The 17833-nt window shown below is 35.4% G+C and overlaps 1 protein-coding gene across 2 annotated transcripts in view; it reads right to left on the bottom strand.

Moving 5' to 3' along the window:
• The window catches only part of LOC123565413 (sodium-dependent proline transporter-like), a 35908-nt gene extending 18287 nt beyond the window's left edge, over positions 1 to 17621 (bottom strand). For both annotated transcript variants that reach the window (XM_053549722.1, XM_053549721.1), the window contains exons 1-7: positions 17476 to 17621; positions 9490 to 9677; positions 7918 to 8050; positions 7333 to 7464; positions 5589 to 5732; positions 4340 to 4517; positions 3668 to 3806 (exon numbers count right to left, since the gene is read on the bottom strand). In XM_053549722.1, coding sequence (XP_053405697.1) covers positions 3668 to 3806; positions 4340 to 4517; positions 5589 to 5732; positions 7333 to 7464; positions 7918 to 8050; positions 9490 to 9612 — 849 coding nt within the window. In that variant the 5' untranslated portion in view covers positions 9613 to 9677; positions 17476 to 17621. The remainder of the gene's footprint in view (positions 1 to 3667; positions 3807 to 4339; positions 4518 to 5588; positions 5733 to 7332; positions 7465 to 7917; positions 8051 to 9489; positions 9678 to 17475) is intronic.
• Positions 17622 to 17833: the final 212 nt, after the last annotated feature.

Below are 17833 nucleotides of genomic sequence, written 5' to 3' on the forward strand. Positions count from 1 at the left end.
GTGTGCTTGCGTGCATGCGCGCGTACGCGCGTGCGTCTTTAGTTGAGATAAACCAATACTAAACCCTTTAAGACCAGGAACTGTCGACTCTGCGTTATAAAACCTCATGCTTTTAAAAATAGATGAAATAATCTTCTAAGGTTTTTAACTTGTATTGTAAGATAAAGTAACTTATATCACTACAATGTTTAAACAATGAAAACAGATGAAAGAAGTTCAATGAATTTTAAGCCGTTCACTTTTCAGCTACACTTTTGAAGAGCTATTGAATCACATACTCAAACACATATAATTCGTAGTCAGACTTACAGTGTTAAATAAAGTCTAGAACAAATCCAGAAAACTTGCTTATTTTCAGAATATAAACAGTTCATTCAAACTCATTGTAACTTTTGTTACCCGAAATGATTTCAACTTTCTGTTAAGAGTTCAAAAAACGTCAGACAAGAAACTATGTAACAGGTATTTACAAATTCGGCTAAGTCGAACAGTTATATCTCATCGTCCGATTCACAGTTTTGACAAACATACATTTTTCCACCTAATGTACATTCCTCATGTGCCCATTTCTTACAAACGAGACATTGTATCCATTTTTCTCCGCTTTTACTGTTGGAGTATGGTTCTACACAGACGAGGCAATACCATTCCTCTTCATCATCCGATGAAGTGTTATTTTTTCTCTGCTTCTGTGATTTTTTAATTACTGGCTTGTTTACTTTTGAGTTTTTCACACTCTTAACTTTTACCTTTTTGGACTTCTTTCTATTAAATTCCTCTTCAATTTTATTTTTTTCAGGTGTGTCCGTAAGAATCGCAGTTTTTCGTTTTCTGTTACTCAGTTTTCTCTGAGTTTTTCTCTTTTCAGCTTTTGGAAATGGCCGAATAACTTCCGGATCAAAACCACTTCCATTCTTACATTGCTTTTCAGAGTTGATTGTTGACATAGGCTGCAGCCTCTTTACTACGGCGTTGTAATGGGATGCTGCATTGCTGCCATCTAAAGCTAACAAGACCGTCCCTTTAACATTGTCTTTATTTCTGGGTTCCTGGATTATTTCTGTTATCTCTCCGTTTTCACCTACTCTGTATACCACGGCACGTAATTGGAATGCATTACACAGGGCTGTAAGCACTAGATCTCCAGTATCAGTATTGTACCGTTTCAGTTCAATATAATTCTGTATATCGTCAAGTACATTACTTCCTTCTGCTTGAAACATCTGATAAAATTGAATATTTTCTTTCATTTCAGTTTCTAATTTGAGACAAATACTTTCAGTGTTGACATCCTCTAGACCTTCAGCTATTAAACTCTTTTCAAAAGCATATAGTAAACAATGTCCGTCACCGTCTACTCGTACTAGGTCCCTACTATACTTCCCTTCGGAAGATTTACAGACAAATTATAAAACAATATAAGCGAAAAAGTTTTGCTAATCCATAAGTATCTTATTAAAAAAATAACTAAATATTTAAACAAGAGCTGTCACTAATTGTGACAAATGCCCCCGCAGCGCCTTGACCTTTGACCTGGTGACCCCAAAGTCAGTAGGGGTCGTGTACTCAATAAGTACTATCAGCATGTGAAGTTTGAAGATCCTGGGTGCAGTGGTTCGGGAGTAAAGTGCCTTCATGCAAAAAGTTAACGTTGTGACGAACGAACGAACAAACTAACGGACGGTCAGTGGAAAACTAATATGCCTTCCTTCGGGGGCATAAAAATATTCATGAAACAATAGTTATATTTGAAAATAAAAATTTGTACTATTTTACAGTCTTAAATAATTTTTAAAAAATGGTTGTAGCTGACCAGAAACCTGGCAATAAGATCAGCCTTGCACTGATTAGCAAAACTTTTTAAATGGACAAAAATATTTGGGAATATATCTAGGAATGTGGTTGTCAAATATACAACCTGAAAACAATCCATTAACTACGTATGCCTGACAATATTCAATTATTAACAATGTATGGGAATGTGGCCGTGAAATATACAACCTGAAAATAATCAATTAGTATCATCGTATGGAAATGTAGTCCTGAATTATACAGCTTGAAAATAACCAATCACAAATAATATATGGGATTTTGGTAAACAGACAAGCTGAAAAATTAATATATCAATATATAAGGTAATTCTGCATGCACGATTGAGACAAATATTTTTCTACAATGTAGAATTTTATTCAATTATATATTTCCAAAGCATCACTGGAACCGAATAAAATTCAGCCAATATATAAGACAGGGTCGTGTGCTTGATAATACCATTTTGAAAATATTAGTCCGGTGTATTTTTTTTTTTCACGGGCTTCACTTCTGATGACATTTTCGCACGTAAGAAAAGTTCCACGATGTAGACTTTTAATCAAACTTTTTAATGTAGATTTACCTATAATGTATTTACAAAGATATGGCTGAATAAATGTATAGGCCTGTGAGCTTTATTTTTCGCAATTCGCCAAATATTAATTGGAATCCTTTCAATGCTGCTTATTTTGTATTACCATTTGAATTATTTTTACCAGAACCCCTCTATTGTCAAAATAAACCTTGCGTTGACTGTTTATACACAGGATAGCAACATTTGTGCTACCTGTAAAACGGCTACCAGGTACTATTCTAAGTTTTCCGGATAAATGACATTACGCTATCACCTCCGGTGAATCAAACGTGCAGAACTACCTTAAGGATAACATGGTGTAATAGCCATATTTCATATCTTTTAACTGGATGGTAATATTTAAATGAAATTTGGTCACTTTAAAGACATTCAAAATTAAAAACATTTCACCGAGAGATTTTTCAAATATTATTATTTTTGGGGGATATAATCGGTATTGAAGTTAACATTGATGCCTATGGGAAATATATAATATCTTTGATTATAAAAATCTGAACTTGAGTTTCGAGAAAATGTTTCGGTAGGAAGCTGCATTATATGATTCTGATACAAATATCAAAAAGAAATCTAAATTATTCTTTTCTAGTTTTCAGGGGAGGTAACTCATGAAACCCCAAAATTATCAGGGGAGGTAATCTAAAGGAAATTTTTGAGAACTTCTGTCACTATAAAACTTGTCAATATGCACCTTATTTCTATCGTTTGACATTTTCAAAGCTTACATTATCAAGTTGTATGTACGCTTTTGGTGAAATTGAGGCCTATTACGGATAGTCATCCGTAACAAAACTGTTACACAGTTTTCGAATTTATTGTTAAACCATGAGAGAGTCGTTAATCAACAATGTATGATTTGCATCCTTGATATATACTATTACCAACAATGATCGTGTGGAAAAGTGGCCGTGAAACACAATCTTAGAATGACCAACGGAATGATATATTACGGTATAAAATGCTGACGTGAGACATGTAACATGAAAATATGATTAATAATTAATAATTAACATGTGTGAATGTGGACTATCACAACAACTGTCTTTAAGTGCCGTGTGGCGGCTGTAAAAGGCCATCCCGTACTTAGATTCAGTGTTGTCTATATTGTTATACTTTCTGGTCCTTTGGAAACATTGAGAACATTCTTTTTTTACTATAATAAAATTCCACTTAAGCCAGTGCTACGTACTACTACAACGTGATAAATAGTTGTCGCCTGGCGTAAACGTTGTCAAACTGTCACAAATCATACAAAAGGTTCACCTTTCCAGAAGATTTGATGGACTTGCTGAGTGCCAAGCATACCAGAATAAAAGCTAGCAGATAACATAATACCATCTGCCATCGCATTGGACCTAAGTCATCAAGGCCGCCGCTGTGTGCACTACCAGTAGCTTCACGTCTGAAAACAAACAATGTATACATAAAAACTACTATCATTGATTGCTAACAATCACTAGAAATCCTGTGCGAGACGAAAAGGCCAAAATCGTGCGATATTTATTGACAAAACGACGGTAATCGACAGAAGAACTACAGGAAACGTCAGCACGGTTAAGCATCAGGGCAGAAGCACCGACCTTCAGTATGAAGGCTGAATTATTTCCTCACATGAAAGAATTCTAAACCCTATGCGAGGTTTCGAACTCACATCGATTAAAGATAGGTTACCTTAACTCGGTCAAGGAGGTCCCGTATTTTATATGGTCAATGACCTACTAAGTTCATTATCAACATGAAAGAAATAAGAACAAAACTATTTGGTTTTAAGAAAAGGTATTTGTAAAGACTGTGAGACCCTAAAAAAGTTTACACTCTTTAGTTGTCCGCAATGAACTGAATTTAAGGCTATACTGCTCCAAAATATGATCGCTTACATAAAGCACATTATCGCAGAGATCAGCAATCCTCCCATGCAGCATCCTTCAAACTTACTCAAAATATTCCTCTGACGGCAATTTTCTCTCTATTCCATGATCTTTTGCCAATGCAAGATCGAAAATCTTAGATAATGCTCCTGTCGTCCTGTTGAGACATGTCCCAGCGGTAAAGTTTATATGAAGGCCTTGACAATAACTGGCATTTGCAACTTTTTCAATGAAGTCCAAACACACTGGAAAAAAGTTGAACATAAAGAAGACTCATCAGTGTCTCACATAATGAAGAACGTCAAAACATCTCTTTCGATCAAATTCGTTGTTATAATGCTTCATATGCAAATCGTACGAGTATGTAAAATGTTCTAGTTTATTACATACTCGTTTTTATTCCCCGTTAAGTTACACTGGTACTGGAAACGTCAATATTTTTCCATACACTGACGCCTGAATTTCATATCGGGTGCGTGACGTAATTCAGTGTCTGTTGTTGCACTTTTTTTTTTCTATTTAGTTCAGTATTGTTAGTCCTATTTAGACTATTGAACAAATTCATATCTACATTATATTTATACGTGTAGATGCGTATGTAATAAAAAGGTTATTATCTTTGCATCGGAAAATATGCACTCGCTCTTCAGGTGAAAAATATTGCGCTCCTAAAGTCGCGCAATATTTCCGCTGACGAACTCGTGCATATTTCCCCGATACAAAGCTATAATAACCTATAAATACCGATTGGGTCGAAAGTCTTCTTTACGTGTGTGTGCACATTTCAAAATATACGTGCTCGTATAAAGATGTGCGTCGACGTTTAAATAAATATAAATGTTCACGTTTATATTTTTATGCACGCGTAGTTCAGGGTGCTCGTAAATATATGCATGCACGCATGTATGGGCGTACGCGCGTAAATTTATAGGTGCAAGCGAAATTGTAGGTGCATATATGGACGCATACATGGACGTGCACTAGTAAATTCATACGTGCATGTATAATTACAAGTGCTCATATATATACACGCGCACTTACATACAAGCGTGCATCTACATATTTATGTGCAGGTATAAAAATATACAGGTAGACGTACATATTTACGCATGCACGCGTATCTTTATACGTGCACGTATATATTTTGAAAATTGCGCGCACGCAAATCAGACTTCCGGCCCAATATATTTGAAAGATGGCATATTATATCTATTAATTCTAATTATCGAAAAAGGTTGCTTTTCGAAAACAATAGCATCTTTCTAAATACCCGTTTGTAATCAGGTGATATATGATAGAACTATATATGTACTTACTTGGGGTAGCCCATTTCAGGTCACAGCTCTCCCAGGGGAGTTCACTGGTGAAGGAAGCGAACAGATAGTACAGTGCCCACCCGATAATCATGTTGTAGTAGATTGCGACCAAGGCTGACACTACAACCATACCAACACCAACACCTGTTCACAAACAACATTACGTATAATAGATATAAACTTTAATTTCAGATCTTTTCAAGTAGCTATGTGTGAGTACATCTTATTAACTTTTCATTCCTATGTCTCAAACTTTTTCCCTGAAATAGAAGTAAAGGGTATACCTGAAATAAGCGGGATAACTTAAAACAGCCGATCCCACTGTTAGTATCATATTAACCTCCCGTGCATCAAGACAAGCAGATACTGCTGTAACCAGACCTGTTTGCGACAATTATTGCCTTATGACTCAGATTTACTTCAGGCCATAAACTGAAGAACATTAACCATTAGCATGCTGCAGGCGAATTTAACAGCCTTTGCAAACAGCTTGGAACCAGATCAGACGCCGATTAAATCGGCGTCTGATCAGGTTCCAAGCTGTTTGCTACTCTGACAATATTTCTTCCAGTTTGGAGCAAATTGAATGAATTTTACAATTTTAGCAGACGACATTTCCAGCAGACGACAATTCATCTAGCATGCTAAAGGTTAAAGCCTAAAACAGTCAAACTTCACAGAATGATTGCTTTAAGTCAGTAAATCACCCCTATATTTTTTCATCAAAAGTCAAAGTTACGTTTAGTGTTATCTTCAAAACTGTTTCCAGTTAATAACCGAAGAATATACAGGCCTATGACGTTTAAACTTCACTTAAGAATTGCCTGTGGTAATTGAAATATCCTTCATGTTTTCCTGGGTAAGGTCACAGTGTATTCGAGACTAAAAACGTTTTTTGATGAATAACTGCAAAATATTTAGACATTGACAATATAATCGCTAGTGATCAATAGATGCTTCCTCTGGTTTTAGAGGTCAGTAGGTCAGAAAGGTCGAGGACAAGGGTCTGAAGACAGACTGAAAACTGCTTTCGACCTATTATTTAGAGAACTTTTAAGTCTTCAGTCCTAAAACTCAGTCTGATAATTGCCTATGACTGGGTAGATCCTTCTGGTAAGTAGGTCAGAGTAACACTGCGCCTGAAACGGTTTCTAGTCAATAACTGAACATCTTGTGATAGACAGAAAACTGTTTTAATTAGAGAACTTTTATGTCTTCAGGCATCAAGCTCCGTATCATAATTGTCTGATGGTCAGTAGAAGACCATATTAGTCAGTAGATCAAAGGCCACTTTTTAGAGAACTTTTAAGTCTTCAGTCCTAAAACTCAGTCTGATAATTGCCTATGACTGGGTAGATCCTTCTGGTAAGTAGGTCAGAGTAACACTGTGACTGAAACGGTTTCTAGTCAATAACTGAACATCTTGTGATAGACGGAAAACTGTTTTAATTAGAGAACTTTAATGTCTTCAGGCATCAAGCTCCGTATCATAATTGTCTAATGGTCAGTAGAAGACCATATTAGTCAGTAGATCAAAGGCCACTGTACGATTGCAACTGATATGGTTTCTGGTCAATAACTGGACATTGACTGGGTCTGTCAAACTTTTTTGTATATTTGTGATGGACATTAGATTACTATGTTTTCATTTAGAGTCAGAGATCAAGGTCATAAAGACGTTATGGATGACTAGTTTTCCGTAGTGTAATATCGTTAGAGGAAAACTGTTCTTAGAATGTATTACCTTGGAAGAGTGGGGCGTATTTCCAGCATGTAAGAGGACCACTGCTCGAGAACTGACCCAGTGACAACTCTAACATGAAGATTGGCATTCCGACAAACACCAGAAAAATCACGTACGGGATAAAGAACGCACCTGTAAATACACAACACAAATACCGCCATAATCCATCATATTTGGTAATTTTGACATAAAATACATGTTATGACACTGCAAGATTAAACCACTCACCGACGCTGCTGCAGGACATATGAAATAAATGCGAAGATTTGCCAGGTCAGGAATAGGGATTTTAAGGCATGTAGTATTACTTGAACGTCTATGTGCAAGTAATTACAAAACGTGCGGAAAATTGTCAAAAATATTCACTAGCTACACACACGTATGTTTCGGATTTAGCTGAACAGGTACATTTTAAACATGCGCGTTATCTCTGTCAAAACCGCGATGCATCAGATTGTTAAGTCCTGCATGCATCTGTATAAAGGCATGTATAATGCAAGTAAGGTGTATACATGTGCAGAGCAAAGTGAGCACGCACTCTTGTAGTCATGTTTTTGTTTGTTTTTTTAACAGAATTTCACATACCACCGCCATTCTTGTAGCAGAGATAGGGGAAACGCCAAACGTTACCCAAGCCGACGGCGTAACCAAGGCAACTGAGAAAGAAATCAAATCTTCCAGACCAGTTTCCTCTTTCTTCATTCTCATCTTCCAAACCCTGAAAGTTAAAAAACCCCACTAAATCATTCAATCTTTTTTATGGCTTGAAACATTTATTTAAGATCTGGCAGTTTGAACCCATACTGGAATGTGTAATACATGGACATAATCATATTTGTTACATGACTCCTTAAATATATGTATTTCCGGTCCATAGTTTGCGTATAATATAATACACCTATTGAATGGGGCTCGCCGGTCAATAGTCAAAACTATTTCCCGATGTTTGAGGGACCAAGTGAGTTTCAATAGCGGCAGGCGATTCAATAAGTATTTTCCCCAAGTGCTTAATGTTAAATATTGACCGTCAAACGGTAATTGTTATCGGGGAATGCTAAATGTTAATTGAGACATGTTGAAGAATAATTGCCAAATGTTCATTGCTAAGTTTATCATTCAAATGAAAAGATAAATATATAGATATGTCAGTAGGTGAATGCTCCTTTTAAATATTCATTGGTCTTTACGTAACTTTATCTCTGTTAAAACATTTTTTTCTGAACATTTTATAGTAAAACGTTTCGGTCCCATGTTCCCATGTTATATGTTATTGCTTCAAATCAGACTGGTAGAACATTTTATGTTTTCAAATAATTAAAAGTTACATGCATTAGTTTAAGAGATACAGATCTTTAGCTCATAAAATATTTGACGATTAGCGTTTATCATTTGGCAGTAAGCATTAGCTATTTGACATTTAGAATTAAGTATATTGCATGAAATTTGGTATTAAGTAATAGGCATGTAGTAGTGAATATATGGAAGGCCGGTACGCCATGTTAATTGAGAAGCGCTAAATTCCAAACAGTGCAAAATGCTATTTGGCAAGTGTTTAATGTCGAATAATGAGTATCAAGCGGTATTTGTCAAAATTTTAATAATAAATGCTATCTGTTAATTGAGAAATGTGAAACACTTAATGCCACTTGCTTAATGCTAAGTCCTTATTCAATTAAAGAGCTAGATATATCAGTGGATAAATGAATCCTTTAGATAGTCAATGGTCTTCATTACATAACTTTTGCCCTCAAAACTTTTTTCTAAACAGATTAGAGTGAAAATGCTTCGGCGGCATGTCCCCATGACTGGCAGAACAAGTTAAATTATTGCTTCAAATCAGACTGGTAGAACATTATATGTTTTTCATATTATTAAAAGTTGCATAGTTGCATTCACGAGATTGGCATCTATTATCATTTGGCAATAAGCATTAGCTAATTTGACATTGAGCATATGTCATTTAGCATTAAATAAATGGCATGTAGTATTAAGCATTAAGAATTTGTCAAACAGCATTATATAAGTTATTGGCATTTTGCATTAATATTTAGGCATTTAACATTTGGCAATTAGCATGGCTCACCCGCTTTCCATAGAGTAAAAGTATCTGTATTACAGTTATGTACAATGAATAATATAACAAAGACAAAAACTGACCATGAAAATGTGTTTCTTGTTTTTTTTCTGCAGCGCATGGATGATTGCATTGTTCTGTGCCTCGATACGTTCCAGTTTCTTTTCTATCGTTCCCCCATCAGGGGAGTGATTTTGAGTCGCCATTGTTCCTAATCTATAGAACGTTAACTTCAAAGTCAGCTGTTCTTCTTCTGATCCAAACTATTTTTCTAAACAATATAAATATGGTTTGATGTGAACAGGCTGATATTTGATGCTTATTTGTTTAATGCCGATTTTAATAATCACCCTAAACACGTTATTCCGGATGACATTCATCGCCAAGAAGGCTATGCGATGAAGGCTATGGGAGATGAAAGGCTGGTTTCCCTTTTACCAAGAAAGGAATCAATCGCCAAGAAGGCTATGCGACGAAGGCTATGGGAGATGAAAGACTGGTTTCCCTTTTACCAAGAAAGGAATCAATCGCCAAGAAGGCTATGCGACGAAGGCTATGGAAGATGAAAGACTGGTTTCCCTTTTACCAAGAAAGGAATCAATCGCCAAGAAGGCTATGCGATGGAGGCTATGGGAGATGAAAGAATGGTTTCCCTTTTACCAAGAAAGAAATCAATCGCCAAGAAGGCTATGCGATGGAGGCTATGGGAGATGAAAGACTGGTTTCCCTTTTAACAAGAAAGAAATCCCTCAATATGAAGGCTATGCGATGGAGGCTATGGGAGATGAAAGGCTGGTTTCCCTTTTACCAAGAAACGAATCCATCGCCATGAAGGCTATGCGATGGAGGCTATTGGAGATGAAAAACTGGTTTCCTTTTTACCAAGAAAGGAATTCATCGCCAAGAAGGCTATGCGATGAAGGCTATGGGAGATGAAAGATTGGTGTTCCTTTTACCAAGAAAGGAATCCATTCGAGATACCATTTTTTATGCCTTTCGGATGACTGTCAACACGTTTATGTTTGCAGCAGACTAACATATTTAAACATAAACACGAGCACCGCCTGTCTGCGGGTCTGTAAGGCAATAGGAAGAAAAGGTTCATGGAGCTTGGTGTTGATAACGGATAAATAAATTTAAAGTTTCAAATCTAATAGTCCAACAAAATGGACCTCAACAAAATATAACCTAGAAATAGCAACATTCTAAGCCTTAAAAATGCCCATGCTTCTGACAAAATGCAAGGCAGACCTACGATTTTTTTTATCTACTTCCTAATATGATGATATTAAACAAGTGTTCAAAGTTTCAAATTTTTGTAAATGAACATATCAAGATGTTTCTTCGGAGAAATCTAAGCACCTGAAATTTGAGACGTTTCAGGTTATGCATTTAAAAGATATGTACTGTATAAAGTTAACAGCTGCACCTGAATTGTAACAAAAACTGTCTTTGCTAAATGCATATATTGTGCATAATACTGTAAATAATCCTATCAAAATGATAACAAAATCCATAAATCTTAAGATAACAAAATGAAGAATTCAGCGTTTATTTCCTACATGCTGAGATTTATTTGCTACGTCATGCAGGCATAAGTTCCAGTGTTACTTGCAAATAAAAATGATGCGAATTAAAAATACAACAACAAAAAAAAACAAGAGGGTCATGATAACCCTGAATCGCTCACCTGATTATATTGAACCACAAGTTTCAAATGACAAACTGATGCTTAAATATTAGAAAGTAGATCAATAGTTCACATTAATGGTCACTGAAAGACAGTTTTTTAAAACTGTACATGTCATCCAAATTTCAAGGCTGGATCTTAAACTAGAGTGGTCACAAGCAAAAGTTAACGCACGGACACACAGAAGTCGTAGACCTACTGACCTAGTTTTTGACTGAAGTTCACCCAGTTTCAAACTTCATCTAGTTATCATCAAGTTGAACATTCTGACCAATTTTCATGAAGATCCGTTGAAAGATATGGCCTCTAGAGAGGTCACAAGGTTTCTTTATTTTTAGACCTACTGACCTAGTTTTTGACCGCACCTGATCCAGTTTCGAAATTAACATAGATATCATCAAGATGAACATTCTGACCAATATTCATGAAGATCCGTTGAAAAATATGGCCTCTAGTGACGTCACAAGGTTTTTCTATTTTTAGACCTACTGACCTAGTTTCTGACCGCATGTAACCCAGCTTCAAACTTGACCTAGAAATCATTAAGGTAAACATTATGACCAATTTTCATGAATATCCATTGAAAAGTATGGACTCTAGGGAGGTCACAAGGTTTTTCTATTTTTAAACCTAATGACCTAGTTTTTGACCGCACGTAATTCAGTTTCAAACTTCACCTAGATATCATCAAGTTGAACATTATGACTAATTTTCATGAAGATCCATTGAAAACTATGGCCTCTAGGGAGGTCACAAGGTTTTTCTATTATTAGACCTACTGACCTAGTTTTTGACCGCACCTGATCCAGTTTCAAACTTAACATAGATGTCATCAAGATGAACATTCTGACCAGTATTCATGAAGATCCGTTGAAAATATGGCCTCTAGTGAGGTCACAAGGTTTTTCTATTTTTAGACCTACTGACCTAGTTTTTGACCGCATGTAACCCAGCTTCAAACTTGACCTAGAAATCATTAAGGTAAACATTATGACCAATTTTCATGAATATCCATTGAAAAGTATGGACTCTAGGGAGGTCACAAGGTTTTTCTATTTTTAAACCTACTGACCTAGTTTTTGACCGCACGTAATTCAGTTTCAAACTTCACCTAGATATCATCAAGTTGAACATTATGACTAATTTTCATGAAGATCCATTGAAAAATATGGCCTCTAGGGAGGTCACAAGGTTTTTCTATTATTAGACCTACTGACCTAGTTTTTGACCGCACCTGATCCAGTTTCAAACTTAACATAGATGTCATCAAGATGAACATTCTGACCAGTATTCATGAAGATCCGTTGAAAATATGGCCTCTAGTGAGGTCACAAGGTTTTTCTATTTTTAGACCTACTGACCTAGTTTTTGACCGCATGTAACCCAGCTTCGAACTTGACCTAGATATCATTAAGGTAAACATTATGACCAATTTTCATGAATATCCATTGAAAAGTATGGACTCTAGAGAGGTCACAAGGTTTTTCTATTTTTAAACCTACTGACCTAGTTTTTGACCGCACGTAATTCAGTTTCAAACTTGATCTAGATGTCATCAAGATGAACATTATGACCAATTTTCATGAAGATCCGTTGAAAAATATGGCCTCTAGGGAGGTCACAAGGTTTTTCTATTATTTGACCTACTGACCTAGATTTTGACCGCATGTAACCCAGTTTCAAATTTGACCTAGACATCATCAAGGTAAATATTACGACCAATTTTCATGAAGATTTATTGAAAAGTATGGACTCTAGAGAGGTCACAAGATTTTACTATTTTTAGACATACTGACCTAGTTTTTAACCGCACGTTATCCAGTTTCAAACTTGGTCTAGAGATCATCAAGGTTAACATTTTGACCAATTTTCATGAAGATCCATTTTTTCATTATTTAACCTACTGACCTAGTTTTCGACCGCATGTAACCCAGATTAAAAATTTGACCTAGATATCATCAAGGTAAACATTCTGGCTGATTTTCATGAAGTCCATTGAAAGATATGGCCTCTAGAGAGGTCACAAGGTTTCTCTATTTTTAGACCTACTGACCTAGTTTTGGATCGCACGTAACCCAATTTCATACTTGACCTAGATATCATCAAGATAAACATTTTGACCAATTTTCATGAAGATCATTGAAAAATATGGCCTCTAGGGAGGTCACAAGGTTTTTCTATTATTTGACCTACTGACCTAGTTTTTGACCGCACGTAACCCAGTTTCGAACTTGACCTAGATATCATCAAGGTGAACATTCTGACCAACTTTCATAAAGATCCCGTGAAAAATGTGACCTCTAGAGTGGTCACAAGAAAAAGTTTACGCACGGACGCACGGACGGACGACGGACGACGGACGCCGCGCGATCACAAAAGCTCACCTTGTCACTTTGTAATTTTCTTCATAAACCCAATCATGCTATCAAGCTTATAAGTTCTGGGCCAAGTGGCTCTCAACTTATAAGGAGGAAAATTTTCCAAAGGTTCAGGCCCCTCTCACCCTGGCCGTTGACCTACCGACACCAAACACAATTGGAGTCATCTACTTCAAAAGCCTATTCATGCTACCAAGTTTGAAGGTTCTTGGTCAAGTGGTTCTAAAGTTATTTTTTCCTCTTGTACTTATAAAATCCTGGTTAAAGTTTTGCGTTCAAGTTATCAGGAATTGAACCTTCCCATGTGTCTTCGGGGTTATAAACTAGGTGATAGCATCAAGTCCCATAACTCCGACATGCATTTTGGCCATTATGCCCCCTTTTGGACTAAGAAAATCCTGGTTAAAGTTTTGTGATCAAGTACATTTTGGCCTCATTTTAAGGCATATAGCTTTGAAACTTATTTTCCTTTTTCTATGTCAATTACTAACCTTATTGGGTCAAGTCCCATAACTCTGACATGTATTTTGGCCAAATTATGTCTCCTTTTGAATTTAGAAAATCCTGGTTAAAGTTTTGCGTGCACGTTTCTATTTCCAAATCAAATGTAGATATTAAAATTTTAATTGAATGTTTACATGTTTTTTCGGGGTTATAAAACTAGGTGATAGCATCAAGTCTCATAAATCTGACATGCACTTTGACTAAATTAGGTCCCCTTTTGAACTCAAAACTTCTGTTTAAAGTTTTGCATCCAAAACTTATGCACATACTTGACTCAAACTCTATAGGGTAATATTCCTGCTTCTTGGACAATTCGAATAGTCGAGCATTGACTGTCTTATGGACAGCTCTTGTTTGATAAGTACCACCAAAATTCTACTTGCTGTTAATAGGATTTGCCTTATAAATAGGTATTATGCTTTCAAATATAAAAACAACAACAAGCGCGCAATATGTACCTGGCATAGATAACTCTCTAGTAGAACCAAATAAAGTATTAATTTCAGTCTCTTAAAATGCTTATCGTTATGGAATGAATAACTTTCAAGCATGGGTGATTAACGATACAACGGCCGTCTCATAAAATGTGTCAAGTTTAATAACAGACATGGAGGTAAAACACCTCAACAGCCACATTGTTCGAATTTAGGTCACTAGCATAAGTAATTACCTTATATAAATACCTTATATATAGGGCAAAAATAGTTTTACTTATTGCCAGGTTTGCCGTGTGAATAATTTATATTAGCGTGGCAGCTACCCTACATTTCTATATCGAGATTTAGCTAAACTCGCAAGCATGATTAAAAACTAGAAATGGAAAGTAACATAAGACAGAGTGTCTCTCAAAAAGCTAATACTTACTGTTCGATCCCTTTTGTGATATATTTGTCGAATAAAATACAGTGCAACCTCTGTAGAGCAACACCCTTTGGGAGATACAAATATTGACTGTTATGTAGAGGTTGTTGTTCTGGAGAGGTAAATTTGATAGATCATTTCAGCTTAGGGAAAATTTGATGATGTTGTTATAGAGAGGTTTTTTGCTTAAGAGAGGGCCGCTCTGGAGATGTTGTACTTTAGTTGTTTAAACTAAAGCAAAAATAAAATCTTTTCAAATTTTAGCGTTAGACTCACGTTGTTCATTCGAAATAAATAATTATGATATATTTCTTCATGCATAACTGGGTGTCAATTTATACTTTAATCGCTTAAATGTGTTATAGGCAATGATATTAAACTGGTTTTAAAATTTATTATGGCACATATTGAACGAAATTATGGTAGATAAAGCCCGTGAACTAAACAATTCCATGCCAATTTCACATTTAGCCTTTTAATTTTTATTATCTATAGAAACTTGCTTGGCAGATGCAAGTTACGAGTATGAAATGATATCTAAGAATGGCAATGTCAGAAATAGCTTGATTTTCTCCTGAATTATTTTGGGAAAATGCTTTCATTGTTCTCTATCGACAGTGATCTTTTAGACCATACCCGGTAGCGAAAATCATCAAAATAAACACATTAGTCACAACTACAGTTATGTTTTTCTTTGAAAATGCACACCAAAATTCTTTCCAGTATGAATCAAGTTTCAGGTAATTATATCTTATAAACTATTTTCAACTGAAGCGGAAGATATCTAATTATTGCTATGTTTAGACTGAACAACTACACCTAATACACACGGTGGGGTAAAGTACACCGGATATAGCCTAAAAGTGATAAAGTCTGCCTTCACCTCCAAATGTAACATGCCCACAAATAAAACTATTGTTTCAGTTCATAACATAGAGGATGATTGTTGGTTTCGGTGTAATATCACGTTATAATTTCACCGAGTGGGCACCAAAAGTGATATTTTCACGAGTGGCGCAGCCACGAGCGAAAATAACAACTTTTGGTGTTCACGAGTGAAATTACCGTGATATTACATCGATACCAACAATTTTTCTGTTTATTTTATGTCTAAAACTCTACTTTTGTTGTGTTTATTTTTATAAAATGTCTAAATTTGCGGAAAACTTTATCAGGAAGCATCGCAAAGATGACGTCATTTTAACGACGTCATCGTAATATTGTTTCCGGCTTTCAGTACGCTCGGTAAACTTTTTGACGTTAATCCGGGTATCAGATTTGATAATTTTCACTGAGTGGCCAATGAGTTTATCAGGATATAATTCACCGTTATATTTCGATAAACCACCGAAAAACATAAAATAATGTATGATAAATTTAGTCTGTGACATAAAGTTTAATGTCAATGAGATACAATACGTGCACTTACATATTTTATTTGAAATCCGAGATGATCCCAACAAATCAAAGTTTTCCAGTGTTTCGACGATTATGGTTATTTATGAGAAAGATTTTGTATAAAAAGTAAATGCTGAACCGTACCATTTCACGTTCAGTAGCCAAACTATCCTTGAAAAGATAGGTCAAGCCATATACTCTCTATCAAAGATAGTTTTCATAAAGAAAATTATTCCGAGCATTTTGATAGACTTGGACCTTAAAAATACATTTGTCATGTATGACTTACAGAAAAAAATAAGTGGAGGATGAGGAAATAATAAAGCTATTCCCAGTACACATTTTAGTTGCCATCTGTGCAGTAAACTATTTACATAGTCTACTAGTATCCATCGTACCACTTCAGGTCAACAAAAATAGGATTATTTCAAAACCAACAAAACAGATCGTATTTGTACATGTACCAGAAACGAGTATAAACTGTTAAATTATTACTAAATCGCTCAATCAAGTTTTTCTTTTTCTTCTGCTTTTTGTTGTGTGATGACTGAAAAAATGTCCACCTTACTTAAAATGTGGCAGCGATCACGCAGCTTTCAGCGACAACTTGGCAAAATAGCAGCACATGCATATTTCAATAATAACCATACTATTGCATATGACCAAGCTATTTCTTACCCTTCGTTTCTGTATCAAATATATGTACGATAGAAAGCGTAACTACTTATATATCCGGTGTACGTTTCCCCACCGTGGAAAATGCGGGAATTTCCCTTCTAAAAAAAAAAACAAAAAAAAAAAACGACTGATAACGTTAAAAATGCTTCGTGGTTATTGCGGCGGCCATTGCTTTGTCTCTGTCTTATTTCACAATTTGTATTTTATAAAGAAAATTGAACATCAGTCATCCAAACAGTTGGACGCACCAAAATAAGAAGAAAAAAAACTAAAGCTATAGCAAGTTTGATTTTAAAATTATTAAAACAAAACAAACTATTTTTCATATTTATAACATCATTAAAAACAAATGGTAGTTAACTTTTTAGGTTGCCAATGTACAATCTAATTGTTCGACCTTTATACACTACGTGACATTCTAAACAACTTATTCAGATTGCGGAGAAGATAAACACTTATCAAATCCTCAAACATTGAATATACCATTTTAAGGCAAAGTAAGAAAGAAAAATATACCATACTTATTAATTATGTAGAAACATAAAGTAAAACTGATTTACCTTATAAGATAGAAGAGTATTCCCTTAACACAGACGACACTAAAATTTTTCCACTAAACCGACTTATAATATCTTTTGTTAACGCAATTCAAGCAGTTTTAGGTTTCATGTTGCGGGTATGTTTTTGTCTATTTGCGACATAACCTAACCTGTTTAGTATGAATTTTAAATCAATACGCAGTACCTATAATGACAGTAAAAAAAAAAAACGTTAGAGCGTTAAATTTAAAACCAGCTTGAATATTTTGGCGTTTATTTATAACATAAAGTCTCCAAAGAAAATAAGCTAGGTCTCTTATTGAGTCCATACTATATATAAGATCAGACTTTTATTTTAAGTTGCTTTCCGACCTTATAT

The sequence above is a fragment of the Mercenaria mercenaria genome, chromosome 8, assembly GCF_021730395.1.
Source record: "Mercenaria mercenaria strain notata chromosome 8, MADL_Memer_1, whole genome shotgun sequence".
In the NCBI taxonomy this organism is placed as follows: domain Eukaryota; kingdom Metazoa; phylum Mollusca; class Bivalvia; order Venerida; family Veneridae; genus Mercenaria; species Mercenaria mercenaria.